This window comes from Oncorhynchus masou, chromosome 32 (genome assembly GCF_036934945.1).
Source record: "Oncorhynchus masou masou isolate Uvic2021 chromosome 32, UVic_Omas_1.1, whole genome shotgun sequence".
Lineage (NCBI taxonomy): Eukaryota > Metazoa > Chordata > Actinopteri > Salmoniformes > Salmonidae > Oncorhynchus > Oncorhynchus masou.
Window position 1 is genome coordinate 3,425,476 of NC_088243.1, and position 23,569 is coordinate 3,449,044.

General features: G+C 42.0%; 1 protein-coding gene and 1 pseudogene across 1 annotated transcript in view; one reads left to right on the forward strand and one right to left on the reverse strand.

Moving 5' to 3' along the window:
* LOC135526877 (RNA-binding protein 25-like) overlaps nt 1-7,092 on the reverse strand; it is a 58,469-nt gene extending 51,377 nt beyond the window's left edge. The window contains 5 exon segments of the mRNA XM_064955545.1: nt 42-99; nt 3,495-3,671; nt 4,123-4,172; nt 6,466-6,581; nt 6,970-7,092. Of these exon segments, the coding sequence (XP_064811617.1) occupies nt 42-99; nt 3,495-3,671; nt 4,123-4,172; nt 6,466-6,559 (379 nt within the window). The 5' untranslated portion in view covers nt 6,560-6,581; nt 6,970-7,092.
* Nucleotides 7,093-8,088: 996 nt separating this feature from the next.
* LOC135525462 (arginase-2, mitochondrial-like) lies at nt 8,089-21,968 on the forward strand (annotated as a pseudogene).
* Nucleotides 21,969-23,569: the final 1,601 nt, after the last annotated feature.

Below are 23,569 nucleotides of genomic sequence, written 5' to 3' on the forward strand. Positions count from 1 at the left end.
GGGAAAGTATAATAGAAGTGTTGTACCTGTTTTGTTTTTACCTTGCAGTTTCCCAGAAGCCCCTTGGACTCTCTTCCAGCTCAGGACCAGGCCACATTTCTACAGGATGGTAGAAAGGACAGGGAAATGAGACTAAAGACCAAAATGTCAGAGTGATCCAATATCATTCCATCAAATTGGTTTAGAGACTTTATATATTTCGGGTTATTACAACACCAGGATCACGATACACAATCGAGAATCGTGGCAGGGAATGCTTTCAATGTAGCAAACACGTTTGTTTTTCTTCCCAGAGCATTTCAGAAAGTATTCAGACCCCTCAACTTTCTCCACATTTTGTTGAGTTACAGCCTTATTCTAAAATTGATTAAATTAATTGGTTTCTATAAGGACAAAGCAAAAAAACAGTTTTTTTGTTGTTGAAATTTTAGCAAATTTATGAATAAAACCCCGCAGAAATACCATATTTACATACAATACCAATCAAAAGTTTGGACACCTTCAAAGGTTTTTCTTTATTTTGTACTATTTTCTACATTGTAGATTAATAATATTATTATATTATAATATATTATATAATTAATAGAATAATAATATTATTATAATATATAATTAATAGAATAGTAATATTATTATATTATATAATTAATAGAATAATCAATATTCCCAAATGCACTGTATATCACACAATATTTTACATACACCAGGTTGGGTGTTCAGTCCTCTTTAAAATAACAAAGTCCCTTTAAGTCCCTTTAAAAGTGAACTCTGGGTAAAAAAAAGAAAAATAACTCCGTTCTCGTTGTATTCACACTGCCTTTGAATAAGGATTCAACTATTTTGCCAGTTCACCTATTTTTGTGAGAGAGAGAGAGTCATCTTTGAATTCACATTGCTATGGTTACAAAGGAACCAAGATTTTTTTCTTTCTTTTCTCTCCCAACATTCACTCAATGCACTCTGGGATTTTACAGAAGTGCAAGACAAGCCATTAAATCAGAATGTGTTATCAGACAGCGAGATAAACCAACTTACATTTTGGAAAATAATATAACGATGTCATATAATAATTATAAATCAGAAGATCATATTAACATGTAAATATTACTGGAAACAGAATAAATAGCAGAAGAATACAGGTAGATTAAATAATGCTGTAATTGAAAATTGTACGTTCAAAATGTAGGCTACTGTCCCTTTAAGAGCAAGCATGGATTTTGTACACTGTCGTGATTCTCACCGAATATATTGGTCTTCTCACACTATCCAAACTACAAAAACGGAATAGACAGCTGAAACAGCTGATGAAGCTCTCTTAGCCTGTTGATCACCTATTACAAACAAATAAATCTGATGCAAACCAATCATCTCAACATTGTGTCAAAAACTCCACACATATTTTTTGGTATGTATCCGTTCACAATCGCTTAATTCAATATCCCCCCCCCAAAAAAACTGCCTCCCGGGTGGCGCAGTGGTTAAGGGCGCTGTACTGCAACGCCAGCGTGCCACCAGAGACTCTGGGTTCGTGCCCATACTCTGTCGAAACCGGACGCAACCGGGAGGTCCGTGGGGAATTGGAATAGCAATTGGAATAGCGTCGTTAGGGAGGGTTTGGCCGGTAGGGATGTACTTGTCTCATCGCGCACCAGCGACTCCTGTGGCGGGCCGGGTGTAGTGCGCGCTGACCAGGTTGCCAGGTGCACGGTGTTTCCTCCGACACGGCTGGCTTCCGGGTTGGATGCGCGCTGTGTTAAGAAGCAGTGCGGCTGGTTGGGTTGTGTATCGGAGGACGCATGACTTTCAACCTTCGTCTCTCCCGAGCCCATACGGGAGTTGTAGCGATGAGACAAGATAGTAGCTACTAAAACAACTGGATACCACAAAATTGGGGAGAAAAAGGGGTAAAAAAAAATATATATTTAACCTCTTGAAACTCTGGGGGCGCTATTTCATTTTTGGATGAAAAACGTTCCCGTTTTAAACAAGATATTTTGTCACAAAAAGATGCTCGACTATGCATATAATTGAATTGGAAAGAAAACACTCTGAAGTTTCCAGAACTGCAAAGATATTGACTGTGAGTGCCCCAGAACATGAGCTACAGGCAAAACCAAGATGAAACTGCAACCAGGAAATGAGCAGGATTTTTGAGGCTCTGTTTTCCATTGTCTCCTTATATGGCTGTGAATGCGACAGGAATGAGCCTGCCCTTTCTGTCGTTTCCCCAAGGTGTCTGCAGCATTGTGACGTATTTGTAGGCATATCATTGGAAGATTGACCATAAGAGACTACATTTTCCAGGTGTCCGCCCGGTGTCCTCCGTCGAAATTGGTGCGTCATTTTCAGCTGCTGGTATTTTTCCATGGGATTCTGAGGGAAAGCAGGCTTCCACGAACGGCATATCAATGAAGAGATATGTGAAAAAACACCTTGAGGATTGATTCTAAACAACGTTTGCCATGTTTCGGTCGATATTATGGAGTTAATTTGGAAAAAGTTTGACGTTTTGGTGACTGAATTTTCGGTTCGTTTCGGTAGCCAAATGTGATGTACAAAACGGAGCGATTTCTCCTACACAAAGATTCTTTCAGGAAAAACTGAACATTTGCTATGTAACTGAGAGTCTCCTCATTGAAAACATCCGAAGTTCTTCAAAGGTAAATGATTTTATTTATTTGGTTATCTGGTTTTTGTGAAAATGTTGCGTGCTAAATGCTACGCAAAATGCTAAGCTAGCTTGCAATACTCTTACACAAATGCTTGATTTGCTTTGGTTCAAAAGCATATTTTGAAAATCTGAGATGACAGTGTTGTTAAGAAAAGGCTAAGCTTGAGAGCAGGCATATTATTTTCATTTCATTTGCGATTTTCAGAAATCGTTAACGTTGCGTTATGCTAATGAGCCTGAGGCTGTATTCACGATCCCGGATACGGGATGGGTAGTATCAAGAGGTAAAAAAAACAGCTTGTGTTTCTTTCCCACGAACCATTTTTTCTCTTTTGTAATTTTATATTACATGGAAAGAAACAGGATGGCGGAATTCAAGCGTACCGAACTCAGAAGGCCTCTCAAGATGATCTCAGTTCACATTCAAGGGCTCTTTTGAAGGGTCTGATTTCCTTTAGAGAGTGTTCACACTTCACAAAACTGATTTAAGCAAACCGCACTGAGTTCATAAAAATTGGCTGAGGAACATACGAGATTCACTTTGATTCAATTTTCACAAATTGGCTGAGAGATTAGTCTGCTACATTCTTAAATTTATTTTTTTGCCATGGAAAACCGAGTATTGTCGTATCGCAATACTGGTATTGTGGACAACCCTACTTTATAAAAGCCCTTTTTTTTTTTACATAAACTGTTGTCACAAAGTAACCGGGCCTAGAAACCAAGCAGTGGCAAGAAAAAGCCTCTCAAGAGGACCCAGAACACAAATAAAACACAAACAGAAGGTTAAATCCCATGTTTCCGTGCCCTGCTCAGTGCTCACCGCTAACAGTTGTCTGACCAGCATGTCTGAAGCCTTCTCTGAGATGTTCCCGACAAACACTGTGGTGGTGGGGTCTCCACTGCCCCCCTCCTGGTTCTCCTTGACTCTGACTAGGTTCAGATCCTTCCTAGGGCCAGGAGGCATCTGGACCATAGACACTGTGGTAGGAACCATGACCTGCAATACAATAATACAACATACACATTAGGAGAGGGGAGTTTTGTGTGTCTGTGCATTGTGTGTGTGTTTGTTTATTTGTATTTGTTTGTGTGTGTGTGTGTGTATTTGTGTGTGTGTATTTGTTTGTGTGTGTGTGTGTATTTGTGTGTTTGTGTATTTGTGTGTTTGTGTATTTGTGTGTGTGTGTGTGTGTATTTGTGTGTGTGGTGTGTGTATTTGTGTGTGTATTTGTGTGTGTGGTGTGTGTATTTGTGTGTGTGTGGTGTGTGTATTTGTGTGTGTGTATTTGTGTGTGTGTGTGTATTTGTGTGTGTGTGTGTGTGTGTGTATTTGTATGTGTGTGTGTGTGTGTGTGTGTGTGTGTGTATTTGTGTGTGTATTTGTGTATATATATATTTGTTTGTGTGTATGTCTGTGTGTTTGTGTAACAGCAGCAGTAGAGGCTTACAGCGGGCGCAGAGGTCATAATCCCCATGTGGACTGGAATCATGGGCGTACCTCGAAGAAAACACAAAGACACGTCAGACGAATCTGCAGTAAGACATTGGCAAGGTTCTCTCCCTAATACACCACTGCACTTGACCATCAAAAGTTGTGTTTTTTTAAAGATTTTATTAGGATCTCTTTTAGTCCTCATTTTGCGCTGATCTTCTAAGAGTCGTTAAACATTCAAATACAATGTATAATACAACAACAACAAAATCACATGTTGACATATAACCCAATGTTACAAACTGCAGACATAATATTATGACTAGATAGATTGGTTCATTCATCTACCATAGTCCTGCATAACCTTCACATGTATTTGATTTTACAAATACTTCTAAAGAATTACGTGCATTTTATACATTGAAAAAAGTTTCTGGTTTGCTCAGATAAAATATAATTTAGATTCAAAAGAAATGTAATAATTTGTCTTATTTCTCTTTCCTGGCTGGGTAAACAGAAACATCCGGGCTGTATAACATCCGGGCTGTATAACATCCGGACGTGATTGGGAGTCCCGTAGGGCGGCGCACAATTGGCCCAGAGTCGTCCAGGTTTGGCCCGGGGTGTACGCCGTCATTGTAAATAAGAATTTGTTCTTAATTGACTTGTCCTCGTTAAATAAAATATTCAATTAAAAATAGCTGATGTACAATCTATTCCTAGTATTGACTGAATGTCTCTTACCAACGGGACTACTGTTGTGAATGGAGTTATGAAATAAAATAAGCATGTTTTTTTCCCCTTCCAATTATTAATGACCCCCCAGGTGCATTGTGCATGACTGCAACAGAAGAACCATGTCTCCACCTTAAAACAATCCGTGCTGCCTTGTTCTGTCTAATCTGCAACCTCCTAGTGTCACTTCCTGTTGCATTTTTCCCCAGACCTTAGAACAGTAATTTACTTGTCCTCCCAATTAATGCCTGTGTTAATTGCTTAAGAATCTTTCCTGGTAAAAAAAAATATTTAGCTATCCTTCTGATCATGCATGTCAACCAATGCAGTGGAATGTTTTTTGAGCGATAAGCATTCTGATTGGCTGTGATCAGATCATTATTTTCCCCATATAATCCCATATGTCTACTCACAATACCCTCCACTATATCACTGAGTGAAAGACATAGACTTTCCATCAAAACCATCAAAGTGAACCCTGTCACATTCACCTATAATATCAGTTGAACAGTAACATAACTATGAGAATCTCAGTTGAACAGGAGGGTGTCAGTGCAGTCCAACAGTGCATGGCTGTGCCCAATGCCCAATGCCCCACCTATTGGCAGGAGTAATGAGTTCTTTGCTGTCTTTCGGGATTGGACAAACATTTGGAAATTGCCTCTTTTCCAGTGACCAATTAAATAGGAATTTCAGTGGAGCTGCAATCTGGGGAAGCAGCAGAGCGAGGTAAAATAATTGTCCCATAAGATCATAAGCTGTAGATTTACCATCAGGTAATGACTTCAATAGGTCTAACACCTCCTCCACTGACACCGTTTGTAGACTAAAAGAGCAGATCTTATTGCTCATAATATGATCATCAATTCATTGGACAATAGCTTGTTTGGAAGAATTGGTGTTTACATTACCTCTCAGCAAATGAGTTTTCCAGTCAACCTCCACACAAGACGGGCATGATGAGATAGATGTATCAAGTGAGCCCTTCACTGTATTTCATAGCTTTTTACAATCAATACAAGCATTTTTATAAAATAACGTTTTTTTTCTCCCCTCCTTTAAATTTAATTTAACTGCATAATTATATAATATTCTATAAATTGTCTTTTTAGTTTTGATTTGGCTGCTAAGTCTTTTGCCAAATGTCTTTGAGAAAACACCTCATCAGTTCATCAATCCATGGAGACGGACGAGCCCCAACTGTACTTTTTCTTACTGATGCATGATGGTCCATTACCTCAGTGAGCAAATAAATAAAACATTCTGTAGTGTGATTTAAATCATCCTCTAGATAAATCAGCTCCCAGGGTTCAACAGCCAATTTTAAAATTGCATATGATTAAAACATTATTTTTTTTTTAATGTATATTGACCACAATCCTTGGGGGTTTCTTTGGAATCTTGGTGTTCATCATTATTGTCACAATATTATGGTCTGTCCAGACCACTGGCATTGATCTGGCCTTTAAGGCATTGCAATAGTATATAACAGAAGATCAGATCAATGCACGCGAGATGCCTTTAATCAACATAGCAATAAATAATTAGAAAACTGAAAAGGTTTCTGGTAGCAGAGGCCTCGGATTACCTCCAGTTTGATCACTCAGACTAAAATGTTTCTCACCTGCTGGGACTCCCTGGGGGAAACCAGCGAATTGGGGAGGGCAAATCCCGGGGGGCAACTGGGGGAGGCGGTTCAGGTGAGGGGGGTACGACATCTTGGGAGGTGGGTGCAGTGACCTGGAAAATTAAATGTAAAGGAAGAACAGGTTCAAGGATTACCATGGCATGGGGGAACCCATGAATACATTCTGGCCTGCGGAGGTAGCTAGCTAGGCTAGCTTAGTTAACAGCTAAACTGGGTGTTTGGTTAGCCTATATTACCTACAATTGACATTAAACAATTACACCAATGAAGTTAAATGTTGTAGGCCAACTGGCTGCCTAGTTAATAGAATTTAATAGAATAAGCTCTTTCTATTACACACTTCCTATTGGCCATCGTTAGTTAAGCTACTGAAGCTACCAATGTAGCTAAAGAGCTAGCTGGCTAACTAACTAAATGTTGCTAACTTGCTAGCTATTCTAACGTTTATAAACTTTTGCTAAAAGAGTGCGATGTACATACCTGAAACCGGGCGACGTATACACACACACTGTAACCTTGTATAACCTTTAATGAACAATATTTTATCTGTCTTCGATAGCTAATTTGCTAGCTACGTTATGCCGCTAAAAAAATGATGTTTTTCGCAATGCATTGTGGGATATGTTTTTTTATTTTAAAAATAGTGTTAATATTTTTCAACGCTTGAGGTCGACAGAAATGTATATGTATATTACTCTACCAAAATAAGCCTGTTTGTTTTTTGCTCAAGCAGTTCTCAAACAGATAACACAACACAGAATAACAGACACAAACCACTGTATTTGTAACCCTGTATTTGATTTTTGGCAATTGGTGTGTTACTTTCTGTTCAATTCTATTTTTCAATATAACATTTGTAAGCCAATGCCTATACTAGCCTATGGGGGGCTACCGCACAGCATAAACTCTCCTTATCAAATGAACAGCGACACCGGCCCAGCCATCACAATGGAGAGCGGCACAAGCACTGTTTTGTTTGTTTTTATGTTAACCTAGCTACTATGTTTATGTTATTTATTCATTTTCTGAACCACTCCAAAAATAAGTTTCCTTGAGGGAAAAAATTTGAGTTATTCTATTCAAATAATATATTAATATTTCAAGAAGCCTTGGACCTTAGGCTATACCTATAGCCTACCAAACTATTTTTAGGGGAAGGCAGAATAGCCACTAGTAAGGCACGTCGTTTATAGTCACTTACATGTAAACATGGGGTGCAAGCTGACATCTGATAGGCTGTGTTTTGAACTATTATGGAAGGCAGACATCCAGGTTAAGCAACACATTTGTCAACCACGGTTTGCTGTCTATGTGGAATTTCGGGGCGGCAGGTAGCTTCGAGCGTTGGACTAGTAACCGAAAGGTTGCATGGTCGAATCCCAGAGCTGACAAGGTAAAAATCAGTCGTTCTGCCCCTGAACAGGGCAGTTAACACACTGTTTGTTTTACCTTTATTTAACTAGGCAAGTCAGTTAATAACAAATTCTTATTTTCAATGACGGCCTAGGAACAGTGGGTTAACTGCCTGTTCAGGGGCAGAACGACAGATTTGTACCATGTCAGCTCAGGATATGAACTTGCAACCTTTCGGTTACTAGGTCAACCTTCCTAGGCTGTCATTGTAAATAATAATTTGTTCTTAACTGACTTGCCAATTTAAATAAAGTAACATTTAAAAAATGTCTGCCCCTTAGAAATTGCGGGCCAATGGGTGCATTTTGGAAACACAAGACACGCCTTTGGAACAAACCCATCTATTGGATACATCTCATTGGCTAGTTCGGAGGCGTCGTTTACAGTATTGACGCATGTCTTCCTTCATGAGGTAACGGGATTTATGAATAAGGACACAGAATTAATGATTGTGTTTTCAGATTTAACGCATGGCATTGGGTGAATTTGCATATGATATGGGGTTAAAATATTTTCAAACTCTACAAGGTATTTAGAAACAAATTTCAGTTGATCTTGCTCTTAATCCTGGCCGCCATTCATCCCCTCATGAATATTAATGAAATCATAAGAGCATAAAACCATCCCCCCGACGTGCGCTCACGTCAAAGCGTCACCATCGTCAGAGTGGGATCCTACAAGAAGAGCGTTTGAATCCACGTTTGAATCTCAGTCTTGGTCGTTAAACGGTTGTTATAAATTATTTTGAAGTCAATTGATAAATTAAATAGATTTTAAAATGGCTTTAAGAGGGCCACTGCGTCGTCTTCTACGGACTCAACTCAACAATACCTGTCAGAGCAGAGCGCATTCAGTGGCTGTTTTAGGAGCACCATTCTCAAAAGGACAGGTAAGGAAAAAGCTCATCCTATTAGAAACCATTCGTTTTAAATTGCTATTTATATAAGGTTATTTCTTTTACCAGAATTATTGAACTTTGCTGTTATTTTTCTTTAGAAAAGGAGAGGGGTGGAACATGGACCCAAAGCCATCAGGGATGCCGGTCTGATCGAGAGGCTTTCAAATCTGGGTAAGTGATGGAACATCTTATTAATGTGTTAAAAACAAACTGCTAAATGTACCGTTGAACTAAAATGATCTGGTAATACTTATTCTAACCCTAAAATAGGATAATGATTCATGCACGAGCTGCTTCCCCGAGTCATTCAGTTCTCGGAAGTAAAGCATTGGGCTATGTGTTACGGCAGTCTTTAACATAAGTGTGTATTGTCTAATATTGTCAAACAACGAAATCAAACACAGGTATTGCTCAGACCTTGAATGCTGGCGATCAACACAGATTTATTTATTTTTGTTGTCTAAAAGGATAACGTTCTTGTAATTAAAAGAACGGTTTTATTGGGTCACACCGGCGAGAAAGGATGGGCAAGTCTGCCGTCGTCAACTGTACAGTCAGTTATGCAATCAACCGTTCCCGGGACCGGCATGAACAGAGCTTTCTCCGAAAAACAAATGCTCTCCTCCCATTGCAGCCTTCCCTTTGTCCACTTCTGCCTATCATAGTTGAATAGGGGGCCCTATCGCTGCCTTGAATGCTTGAAAGAACTTTTTGTTTTTTTGTGAGTAACTGCGAGACTGCATCACACAGCCGGCTCCGTATGACAGTAAACACCCAGACTGCGGGTTTCAATCCAGAGAACCACGGGCTTTTTTTAACGACCATTGACAAATCTGAGCAAGGAGGGGCACACATTTCGTCAGACAAAATGCTGCCACTTCTAAACCAATGGATTATGATCAAGTCATACATATTAATTATGTGGTCAGATCCTAATTGTGATGAAGAGAAACCTATCAGGCTAGGCTAGGAAGCCCCCATTGAACGGCTATTTATCAGCTAAACGGGCCATGTTAATGCGTCAGTTCAGCCCATCCTCACGAATTAAGCCAGACAAAAACGCACGAAATTTGCTGAAATGCATTTTGTACATATATGCACGAATTGATTGTGAGACTGTGTTGGTCAGTTAGTTGGTTAGTCTAGAAACATTGTTAATGTGACAGACAACCCATCTGCCAGGCGAGAATGGGGACCGGTCTGAGCAAAGATACGCACTCTTTTCGTCAGGCAACTAGGTTACCCTTCTAAACCAGTAGATTATTATCAATTCATAAACATAAAGAGGACTGGGATGTCCCAGAGTGGATATTTATCACACACAAACAATCTCATAATAAAGCTTTAAACTTCAATTAGAGGTTCAGTTCTGGAATGTGCAAGTCATGTCCCTGTAATCGTAGCTCGGCTTGTGTCCCTGAGCACTCAGCTGGAGAGCGCTCGAGGCAGGACAACGGAGCTTCTTGTCAGTTTCTAGCCAGTTACGCAATCGACGGTTCCTGTGGCCGGCCGTCGGTGTAATACGAGAAGCTTATCTTTAGATGGCCATTTTTTTCCCCCTTTGTTGGATGTAGACGACTGACATACTCTTTTGTAAAGACATCAAACCTCCATAGTCTTTAAGAAACCCGATCATTTTATGAAGATACTAGCCTAAAACCTTTGATCTAGCCTAGTTGTAGGTGTAGTGTTAGGCCTAGTCTGGATGGGCCTCAATTGTAATTTGCAGCTCCCTGGGAACGAAATGTTCCATTTTACTCATCTTTGAGTATGGCCTATAGTCTAGTCCAAAGCTTTCTATAGACATCTCCTGCTGTGCCCAAGCATGTACATATGGTGCTATTTCAGTTGTCTCTAAAAGTGGACTTCAAACGGCTAAAATAGGCAGTTAATTCAAAACAAAAGTATGGAAAGTAATAGCCTTACTTCTGCTGATGCCATTGTAGCAACAGGGAGACTATAAATTGTATCCTCCTTATAGCTGAGATGATCAGACATTGTGCACTTGCCAAGAAGGGAAACTCTAGCCCTGTCAACTGCATTAAATATCACTGACATTGAGTCAAGTTCAAAAACGTATTAGATTATGATTTACATTAACAGAGAGGCACCGGGTTGAGCTATTCCTGTCCAGGGGTCGAAGATGGTAACATGGGAAGAGATCTTAGATCAGGGAGAGCAATTCCAGTCCCCAAGGGGACCTGATTGGTGTGAACCTTTTGCTCCAGCCAACACACCTGACTCCAATAATCAAATATTCATGATCTTCAGTTTAGAATGCAATTAGTTCAATCAGCTGTGATTTCTAAGAATGGGGGGTGTGTGTGTGTGTGACACTACTCTGGCCCCTGAGGACTGGAGTTTTCCACCCCTGTCTTAGATGGTTTTGGGGCACCACATTGGTCCCCTCCCAACCAGCAGAGTGACACGACACCGCTATCAAATGGAACATTGTCACCTACAAGTGGAGCCTCAAATGTCTTGTTTACTTCAACTCATAAGTCCATTAGTCCGAGGTGCCAATACCAGTAGCGTCGGTGCAGCCCACTTTCTGGAGAAATTCCTCTGTTTACTCTGCCGTTGCCGTGGTATCAGAGGGTGATCTGGTCTTGGAGAAACCTGAGAGGACACACATGGGAAATGGGACACGTGGAAAGTAGTGCCCAGTCAGACAGACAGCGGTTCCAGCAAACGGATTGAATGACTACACCTCGTCAATCAAAGATGATAGGAGAGGGGTGTGTGAGGAGAGCCAGGGTAAAGGGGATTGGACATCAGAGATGATAGGAGAGGGGTGTGTGAGGAGAGCCAGGCTAAAGGGGATTGGACATCAGAGATGATAGGAGAGGGGTGTGTGAGGAGAGCCAGGCTAAAGGGGATTGGACATCAGAGCATGGAGAAAGAGTTGAACTAATGCCTCAAAGACATGTAGCCTACCCAACGCTTAATGTGACAGTGGAAATTCTGCGCTGACAAACTGGGGCACTAACTGGCCAAAGCCATTCATTAATCTGGGGCCACAGTACTTCTGGCTCTCAGGATCTGGGGCCACAGTACTTCTGGCTCTCAGGATCTGGGGCCACAGTACTTCTGGCTCTCAGGATCTGGGGCCACAGTACTTCTGGCTCTCAGGATCTGGGGCCACAGTACTTCTAGCTCTCAGGATCTGGGGCCACAGTACTTCTAGCTCTCAGGATCAGGGGACACAGTACTTCTAGCTCTCAAGATCTGGGGACACAGTACTGGGGACACAGTCTAGCTCTCAAGATCTGGGGACACAGTACTTCTAGCTCTCAGGATCTGGGGACACAGTACTTCTAGCTCTCAGGATCTGGGGACACAGTACTTCTAGCTCTCAGGATCTGGGGACACAGTACTTCTAGCTCTCAGGATCTGGGGACACAGTACTTCTAGCTCTCAGGATCTGGGGACACAGTACTTCTAGCTCTCAGGATCTGGGGACACAGTACTTCTAGCTCTCAGGATCTGGGGACACAGTACTTCTGGCTCTCAGGATCTGGGGACACAGTACTTCTAGCTCTCAGGATCTGGGGACGCAGTACTTCTAGCTCTCGGGATCTGGGGACGCAGTACTTCTAGCTCTCAGGATCTGGGGACGCAGTACTTCTAGCTCTCAGGATCTGGGGACACAGTACTTCTAGCTCTCAGGATCTGGGGACACAGTACTTCTAGCTCTCAGGATCTGGGGACACAGTACTTCTAGCTCTCAGGATCTGGGGACACAGTACTTCTAGCTCTCAGGATCTGGGGACACAGTACTTCTAGCTCTCAGGATCTGGGGACACAGTACTTCTAGCTCTCAGGATCTGGGGCCACAGTACTTCTAGCTCTCAGGATCTGGGGACACAGTACTTCTAGCTCTCAGGATCTGGGGCCACAGTACTTCTAGCTCTCAGGATCTGGGGCCACAGTACTTCTAGCTCTCAGGATCTGGGGCCACAGTACTTCTAGCTCTCAGGATCTGGGGACACAGTACTTCCAGCTGCACTAAGCCATCTGCTACATTACCATTCATGCTCCATTTCATCCATACCATTTGCTGTTGAATTAAGCCAGTGTGTAGTAAACCCGTACCTTTTATTTCCTTGTGCAGATTACCCAGTGCATGACTTTGGAGACCTGAGCTTCCAGTATCTGGAGAAGGACGAGCCCTACATGCACGTCCCCTTCCCTCGCACTGTGGGCAGAGCTAACAAACTGCTGTCAGGGGCCGTCAGCAACGCTGTGGGAGCTGGACACACTACCATCCTGCTGGGAGGAGACCACAGGTACATACCACCACAACAACAACCCCTTCATGCTCTCAGAGAACCAACACGGTATTGTTATTTTAGCAACATATTTTAGCAACATTGACAGTGTTAGGAAATTAGGCAGGCTTAGGACCTTAGACATGGGGTCGGCACACAATTGGCCCAGCGTCATACGGGTGGGGGGGGGGGGTTGGCCGGGTTAGGGCGGCAGGTAGCCTAGTGGTTAGAGCGTTGGACTTGTAACCAAAGATTGAAAGTTCGAATCCCCCGAACTGACTAGGTAAAAATCTGTCGTTCTGCCCCTGAACAAGGCAGTTAACCCGCTGTTCCTAGGCCAGTTAACCCGCTGTTCCTAGACCAGTTAACCCCGCTGTTCCTAGGCCAGTTAACCCGCTGTTCCTAGGCCAGTTAACCCGCTGTTCCTAGGCCAGTTAACCCGCTGTTCCTAGACCAGTTAACCCCACTGTTCCTAGGCCAGTTAACCCGCTGTTCCTAGGCCGTCATAACAAATAAGAATTTGTTCTTAACTGACTTGCCTGGTAAAATAAAGGTTAATAAAGGGGAGGGTTTGGCCGCTTTAGGCCGTCATTGTAAAATAGGAATTTGTTCTGAACTGACTTGCCTATTTAAATAAAGGTTGAATATAAACATAGTGGCAACAGGTTTATCACAGAATGTATTATTAAAATCTATTAATAATGGAGATTGGATTCTAACCCCCTTCCTGATCTCTCCCCCGCAGCCTGGCCATTGGTTCAGTGGAAGGAGATTGGATTCTAACCCCTTCCTGATCTCTCCCCCCGCAGCCTGGCCATTGGTTCAGTGGAAGGAGATTGGATTCTAACCCCCTTCCTGATCTCTCCCCCTCGCAGCCTGGCCATTGGTTCAGTGGAAGGCCACGCCCGGCAGTGTCCTGACCTGTGTCTGGTCTGGGTCGCGCCCACGCTGACATAAACACGCCCCTCACCTCGCCCTCAGGGAACCTCCACGGACAGTCGGTTGCCTTTATGCTGAAAGAGCTGCAGAACAAGGTGAGATGATAGAGGAGTTTGGTAGACATTCTCACTATCCTGATCCCCCTAACGCCAGGCCATGCTTACGTCTCTGGTTGCCTGGGTAGCCACCGGAAGTCTGTGGGTTTCAAATGAAGGTGTCATGTCCAAGTGGTTCCCCCCGTGGCCTCAGTGACCATAGAGTTGGCTATACAGCACTAGCAGATCTGGATACCAGGCTATATTCTCCCTACAGCCTCAGTGACCATAGTGCTGTATAGCCAGGTTGCACATGTAGTCACTTTGTATACCAGGCTATGTTCTCACTACAGCCTCAGTGACCATAGAGTGGCTTCTAACACTGGATACAGCCTCCCTAGTGTGACCATAGAGTTGGCTATACAGCACTAACAGATCTGGATACCAGGCTATATTCTCCCTACAGCCTTAGTGCTGTATAGCCAACTCTATGGTCACTAAGGCTGTAGGGAGAATATAGCCTGGTATCCAGATCTGTTAGTGCTGTATAGTCAACTCTATGGTCACTAACAGATCTGGATACCAGGCTATGTTCTCACTACAGCCATAGTGCTGTATAGCCAACTCTATGGTCATAAGCCTAGGATAGGATAAGTAATCCTTCTCATTAATGATTTAGATGCACTATTGTAAAGTGGCTGTTCCACTGGATGTCAGAAGGTGAATTCACCAATTTGTAAGTCGCTCTGGATAAGTCTGCTAAATGACTTAAATGTAAATGTAAAAACTAAGGCTGTAGGGAGAATATGGCCTGGTATCCAGATCTGTTAGTGCTGTATAGCCAACTCTATGGTCACTAACAGATCTGGATACCAGGCTATGTTCTCACTACAGCCTTACTGCTCTCCCTCTGATACTGACCTGTTATCTGTTGTTGTTGTTTCTGTAGATGCCAGAGCTGCCAGGGTTCAGCTGGGTGAAGCCCTTCCTGTCGGCTAAGGACCTGGTCTACATTGGCCTGAGAGACGTCGATCCTGGAGAGTAGTAAGTACACTCCAAGTCTGTACACTACGATTTATAACACAGTTAAAACACATTACATTTGACATTTTAGTCATTTTGTATATTATTGTGTGTGTATATAGACTTATTTTTCTACTGTATTATTGACTATGTTTGTTTTACTCCATGTGTAACTCTGTTGTATGTGTCGAACTGCTTTGCTTTATCTTGGTCAGGGTCGCAATTGTAAATGAGAACTTGTTCTCAACTTGCCTACCTGGTTAAATAAAGGTGAAATAAATACATAACAATTAGCAGACTGAGCTCTTATCCAGAGCGACTTATAGTTGAACTTGGTGCATTCAACCACATACCACTGTCACACCCACAGTATACTAAGGTTGGGCAGTATCTAGATGTTCATACCATCTCTGTGAGAATTTGTCGGCGAGTGGGTAACCGGCCTCGACCGTCCATCCTATTGGCCAACGTGCAATCACTGGAGAATAAACTGGATGAGCTCCGTTCAAGACTATCCTACCAACAGGTCATTAAAAACGGTCATATCTTCTGTTAAACTGAGTCGTGGCTGAACGAAGACATGGATAATGTACAGTTAGCTGGGATCTGCATCGGCAGGACAGAACGGGCACGTCTGGCAAGGGGTGTGGAGGGGTGATGGTGTGTCTATTGGTAAATCACAGCTGGTGTGCGACGTCTAATATTAAGTAAGTCTCGATGTATTGCTCGCCTGAGGTAGACTACCTCATGATAAGCTGTAGATCACACTATCTACCAAGAGATTTCTCATCTATATTTTTCGTAGCAGTCTATTTACCACCACAGACCGATGCTGGCACTAAGACTGCAATCAACGAGCTGTATTAGGCCATAAGCAAACAAGAAAATGCTCATCCAGAAGCTGCACTCCTAGTGGCCGTAGACTTTAATGCAGGCTAACTTCAATCTGTTTTACCTCATTTCTACCAGCATGTCACATGTGCAACCTGACAAAAAATACTCTAGAACACCTTTACTATACTGACATTTTCAACCTGTCCCTGACCCAGTCTGTAATACCTACATGTCTCAACCTCTCCCTGACCTCTGTACATGTCTCAACCTGACCCAGTCTGTAATACCTACATGACCCCCAGTCTGTAATACCTACATGTCTCAACCTGACCTGTCCCATGTCTGTAATACATGTCTACATCTGTAATACCTACATGTCTCAACCTGACCCAGTCTGTAATACCTACATGTCTCAACCTGACCCAGTCTGTAATACCTACATGTCTCAACCTGACCCAGTCTGTAATACCTACATGTCTCAACCTGACCCAGTCTGTAATACCTACATGTCTCAACCTGACCCAGTCTGTCCTACATGTCTCAACCTGACCCAGTCTGTAATACCTACATGTCTCTCCCTGACCCAGTCTGTAATACCTACATGTCTCTCCCTGACCCAGTCTGTAATACCTACATGTCTCAACCCAGTCTGACCCATGTCTCAACCTGACCCAGTCTGTAATACCTACATGTCTCAACCTGACCCAGTCTGTAATGTCCTGACCCAGTCTGTAATACCTACATGTCTCCAACCTGACCCAGTCTGTAATACCTCACACCCAGTCTGTCCTACATGTCTCAACCTGACCCAGTCTGTAATACCTACATGTCTCTCCCTGACCCAGTCTGTAATACCTACATGTCTCAACCTGACCCAGTCTGTAATACCTACATGTCTCAACCTGACCCAGTCTGTAATACCTACATGTCTCTCCCTGACCCAGTCTGTAATGTCTCAATGACCCAGTCTGTACCTACATGTCTCAACCTGACCCAGTCTGTAATACCTACATGTCTCACCCCCAGTCTGTAATACCTACATGTCTCACCCAGTCTGTAATACCTACATGTCTCAACCTGACCCAGTCTGTAATACCTACACGATTCAAGCAGACCACCATTGTCCCTGTGCCCAAGAAAGCGAAGGCAACCTGCCTAAATGACTACCGACCTGAAGCACTCACGTCTGTAGCCGTGAACTGCTTTGAAAGGCTGGTCATGGTCAATAAAATGCAAATGAATTACTTAAAAATCACACAATGTGATTGTCTGAATTTTGGTTTTAGAGTCTGTCTCTCACAGTTGAAGTGTACCTATAATAAATATTACAGACCTCTAGATGATTTGTAAGTAGGAAAACCTGCAAAATCGGCAGTGTATCAAATACTTGTTCTCCCCACTGTACCTGGCTGTAACTAGCTAACAGCTAAATGTTTGTTCTTTACTTTGTTCTAATTCTATTTGAGGCTCCACATGTTGTCATAGAAAATATTAATGTTATTTCCAACAACCAATGAGCAACTCCACTGTAAATCCAGCGCGTATTGAATGTTGAGATTGCCAAAAAGCCAGTATCTTTGGCAACATACGGAGTGGAACTTCAGCGAAAGAGTCTGGTATTCAAACTAATCTCGATCCAAGGAAGGGGATTGAATGTCTCTGCTGTCACCATGAATATGACAGGCTTGATCTTGACATACAGCCACTTAGCTAGCAAGTTAGCAAACCAAATACATAGCTGGATCTAATGTGTTGGACACATCCTATATTTCTTATAGGTATACTTAGCTATACACCACTGCTTATAAGTTATTGTTTTGAGGTGAGATTGAATATGACGCGCAAACAAAATGTAAATGACATCATAATTTCGGCAAAGTTTATATGACAGATGTAGCAGATGTGGTCTATTGAATAGCCTATCATTATAGAATATGACAGACGTAGTCTATTGAATATAGAATATGACAGACGTAGCCTATTGAATAGCCTATCATTATAGAATATGACAGATGTAGTCTATTGAATATAGAATATGACAGATGTAGCCTATTGAATATAGAATATGACAGATGTAGTCTATTGAATATAGAATATGACAGATGTAGCCTATTGAATATAGAATATGACAGATGTAGCCTATTGAATATAGAATATGACAGATGTAGCCTATTGAATATAGAATATGACAGATGTAGCCTATTGAATATAGAATATGACAGATGTAGCCTATTGAATATAGAATATGACAGACGTAGCCTATTGAATAGCCTATCATTATAGAATATGACAGATGTAGCTATTGAATATAGAATATGACAGATGTAGTCTTGAATATAGAATATGACAGATGTAGCCTATTGAATATAGAATATGACAGATGTAGCCTATTGAATATAGAATATGACAGATGTAGCCTATTGAATATAGAATATGACAGATGTAGCCTATTGAATATAGAATATGACAGACAGCCTATTGAATATAGAATATGACAGACGTAGCTATTGAATATAGAATATGACAGATGTAGTCTATTGAATATGACAGATGTAGTCTATTGAATATAGAATATGACAGATGTAGTCTATTGAATATAGAATATGACAGATGTAGCTATTGAATATAGAATATGACAGATGTAGCCTATTGAATATAGAATATGACAGATGTAGCCTATTGAATATAGAATATGACAGACGTAGCTATTGAATATAGAATATGACAGATGTAGTCTATTGAATATAGAATATGACAGATGTAGCTATTGAATATAGAATATGACATGTGGTCTATTGAATATAGAATATGATTTGAAAGATGTGTCCACCAATTGCAAGGTGTGGCTATGCCCACACACAGGCGATTGTCTAAAGAGAAATTAAAATGTTTCATACCCTCAAACACCAGGTTAGGCAAAGGCTACCTCGTTTCAAAATAGGCCATCACTGTCAATCGTGAATGATAATTCTTCATGTTTTAACCGTCCAAACGGAATGATAATTATTATACAGTTGATATACAGTTGATTGATCACATTCAGTTTCATGGGAATAGGCATTTAAATGTTATTGAATGACTGTTTGGTGAGCAGATGGTGTTAACTATTAGTGTAACGGCCGTTGTTGGTGGATGAAGGTGAGGACCAAGGTGCAGCGTGGTACGTGTTCATATTTATTAAAATGAACACGGAGATAACGAAATAACACAGAGAAACAACCGAAAACAGTTCTGTCTGGTGCAGACACACAACAGAAAAACAATCACCCACAACTCAAACGTGAAACCAGGCTACCTAAGTATGGTTCTCAAATCAGGGACAACGATAAACAGCTGCCTCTGATTGAGAACAATACCAGGCCAAACACAGAAATCCCAAAACATAGAAAAAGGAACATAGATTACCCACCCAACTCACGCCCTGACCATACTAAAACAAAGACCTAACAAAAGGACTTCCCTTCCCTGAAAATTACTTCCCTGAAAAGTGGAGGCTGTTATAGCAGCAAAGGGTGGGGGTCCAACTCCATAATAAAAGAACTAAGGTCAGAACGTGACAATTAGCCTTTCTTGTATTTAGTGTATATACAGTTCTATTATGTAAAATATATGAATGAATAATTATGTGATCGTGCAAGACATTGATTCAGATTTGATCAAACTTTACTAAAAGAGCACCGTTGTGAGAAGTGATACTCTAATATTTATTATAATAATAATAGTAATAATATTATGACTTCGGCATAGGCAAATAAGATCTTGATAAAATGTAATTTTAAGTAAAATAACTAAAAGGCTATTTTTTTTTGTTTTTTTTTTGTGAAAGTTGCTGATTGGACAGTGCCAGCATCTGGAGTGATGAATCACGCTTCACTGTCTGGCGAATCTGGGTTTGGCGGATGCCTGGAGAACTTTACCTGCCTGAATGCACAGTGCCAACTGTAAAGTTTGGTGGAGGAGGAATAATGGTCTGGGGCTGTTTTTCATGGTTCACGCCCCTTAGTTCCAGTGAAGGGAAATGTTAATGCTACAGCATACAATGACATTCTAGACCATTGTGTGCTTCCAAATGTGTGGCACCAGTTCAGGGAAGGCCCTTTCCAGTTTCAGCATGACAATGCCTCCTTGCACAAAGTGAGGTCAATACAGAAATGGTTTGTCGAGATCGGTGTGGAAGAACTTGACCGGCCTGCACAGAGCCCTGACCTCAACCCCATCTAGTGGAAAGCCTTCCCAGAAGAGTGGAGGCTGTTATAGCAGAAAAGGGGGGGACCAACTCCATATTAATCCCCATGATTTTAGAATGAGATGTTCGACGCGCAGGTGTCCACATGTAGTGTCTCTGTGTCTAACAGATGCACGTCTCTATTCCCAGTCATTAGGGCCTAATTAATTAATTTCAATTGACTGATTTCCTTATGAACTGTTGCATTTATATTTTTGTTCAGTACAAATGCCTTACTATCTCTAAATTGGCCCAATTCACATTTCCAGTTTCCCACCCTGACATACCAAGCTAGAACGGGCCCTGTGTCTCAACCAATAGACAATGTAAGGCTAACTATCCCAGGCAGGGCTACAGCAACTTCCAGAGAGGGCCAGGCTCCTTGGACTTAGCGGTGGCCACTGGTTTGGGTGTCCTAGGCAAAACGGTGTTGCCTTAACCAAGTGGTCACATATCGTTCTGGGTTCCTCTGCGCAAGAGCGAGGAGAGAGTGAGCGGAGAGTGCGCAGAGAGGAGGAGAGAGAGGTCTGTGGAGTTTTATGAGCATCCTCAAGGCAGATACAGTGAATTCGTTTTTTTTTCCTTCTGATTGGCCAAAGTGGTCAAGATTCTGACGGGCCTCCGCAGTACACACAGGTAGCCTGATAGTTGTTGATATGGATAAGAGTGTCGGGTAAATGACCTAAATGTGAATTGAAAAAATGCAACTGTCCACATAATTCCACCTGTTTTTAAAATACACTTCCGGACACCCATTCTACTCTCCTTTCTCCTCACAGCGACACCCTGAAGGACTTGGGTGTCCAGTACTTCACAATGAGAGACATCGACAGGCTCGGCATCCAGAGAGTCATGGAAGTCACTTTCGACCACCTCTTGTCAAGGTCATTGAATTACTGTTAAAGATTAAGGAGTGATGTTATAAACTAACTAAGCAGCTTACTGTATGACTGACTTTGAGCCTTTCGTTATGTCAATTACATTAGGCCCCATACATGTGTTCAGGCGACTGGTTGGAGCGTGTTCAGGCGACCGATGAATTTGAGTTGAAAGTGGATTGATTCACTGAACTGTATTCTGAACACTTATTGTCTTCTCCTCTTGTCCAATAGGAAGCAGCGGCCGATTCATCTGAGTTTTGACATTGATGCGATGGACCCATCTTTGGCCCCGGCCACAGGAACACCAGTAAACGGAGGTCTGACCTACAGAGAAGGAATCTGGATCACAGAGGAGATCCACAACACAGGTATGTTAGGGCATGCTGTAATGATCCATAACACAGGAACACTGTAATGATACATTTATAAGAAATTATGGGGGTAGGTCTGTCATTAAACTTAAACTTTTCTAAGCTATGCAACTCTTGGTAGGATGAGAATAGTTATTGCATTGCATGAGTGGTTTATATCGTTATGCTGTTGGTACGATAAGAACAGTCTTCTATGAAGTAACATTTCAATATGTAACATTCTTTGAAGTACATTTTCTGTCTGCAACATTCTACAAAAAAAAAGAAACTGAAACTTAATAGATTGTTTGTCTAATCTCCAGGGTTGTTGTCGGTGATGGACCTTGTTGAGGTCAACCCAGCCCTGGGGGCGAGTCGTGAGGGCGGTGGCGAGCACCGCTTCCATGGCGGTGGATGTCATCGCATCATCCCTGGGCCAGACCCGCGAGGGAGGTCCCATCACCCAGGAGTCGCAAACACTCAAAGACGACACGGAACAGCTTCGACTCTAGAACCACATTCTAGAACCACATTCTAGAACTCAAAAGACTTTCAACATATAACCACTTGGCATTCCTGAATAAAAATAAAAAAGACTTTACATACAGAACAGATGCACTGAAACTGTAGTCGAATTGTTTCAAAGAATTTAGTTTGTGTGTGTGTGTGTGTGTGTATATATAAGATAGATATATCTATCTCTCTGTATGGCAACCTGTTCAACAGTCAGTCAAACAATCATGACTGAACTTGCAAAGCCTTGTTCAAGGATTACATCTCTAATTTACTAAGATGGCGTGTAAAGCTTTAGCCTGGGCCCAGATCTGTGTTTCATGTCAACTGTTTGCCATGACAAGACTGGCAAAATAGCAGTACAAATAGACTGGTAACCCAGGCTATTAAAAGCCCACATCTCAAATTTAAACTGATGTGATCAACAGCTGAGTCGCTCTGGCCTTGACAGGACAGTCTCCCGAGCTCCACTATTTAAATGTTGACTGTATTCGATGTGATCAGTGGTGCGCCCCACAGGCGGTGACCAGTGGTGCGCCCCACAGGCGGTGACCAGTGGTGTGCCCCACAGGCGGTGACCAGTGGTGTGCCCCACAGGCGGTGACCAGTGGTGTGCCCCACGGGCGGTCACTAAAACGCAGTATTGCTCATGACTGGATCCTGAGTCTCTGCAATATAACAGGGTTGTAACGAAATGAAAATACTAATGTGACCATAGTGTGGTTTGGAAACACAAATACCTCAGCTCGTTATGTGCCTCAGCTCGTTATGTGCCTCAGCTCGTTATGTGCCACAGCTCGTTATGTGCCACAGCTCGTTATGTGCCTCAGCTCGTTATGTGCCTCAGCTCGTTATGTGCCTCAGCTCGTTATGTGCCTCAGCTCGTTATGTGCCTCAGCTCGTTATGTGCCTCAGCTCGTTATGTGCCTCAGCTCGTTATGTGCCTCAGCTCGTTATGTGCCTCAGCTCGAGCGAGTGTCTGTGCCAGTTGAGTTGTCGTAGTGATGCGTTTGCACTCTAGGAGCAGATGTGGGGTTTGACGTAATTTGTTTTCGTCGAGAATGATTGTGTTTTGTAGTAGTTAATAATGACTTATGAATCCATGTCGGTGTTATTTTAGTCCGTATTAAATGACCAGTTAATTTTTAATAAGTTAAAATTAGTGTATGTAATGGCTGTATGGTAAATGCTGAGTGAAATAACTAATTTTATTTACTAAATATAACAAATGCCTTTTTTGACGTGCCCACTGAATGACTGTCTTTTTAAAAGTAAATAATTAGTCTTCCACAATGAAATCAGACCTGTGTGTTTTGCTTTGTGGTCTCCATTGTGACATGTGGCTTACACTGGCAGAGCAAGTCTAGTTGGTTTTAGTCTTGCATCAAGGTCTATTGTAAATAGGGAGAGAGCTGTCTGTGTGCCTCCATTCCAGCCCTTCAGCTGAATAATAATCATTTCTGTATTGTGTCCCTTTCGGGGAAATGTGTTTTGCATCTCAACAAACCACAGCACCACCATAAATACATACATACATACACTACCGGTCAAAAGTTTTAGAACACCTACTCGTTCAAGGGTTTTTCTGTTACTATGAGAACATATGGAATCGTGTAGTTACGAAATCAAAATATATTTTAAGATTTTTCAAAGTAGCCACCCTTTTGCCTTGATGACAGCTTTGCACACTCTTGGCAT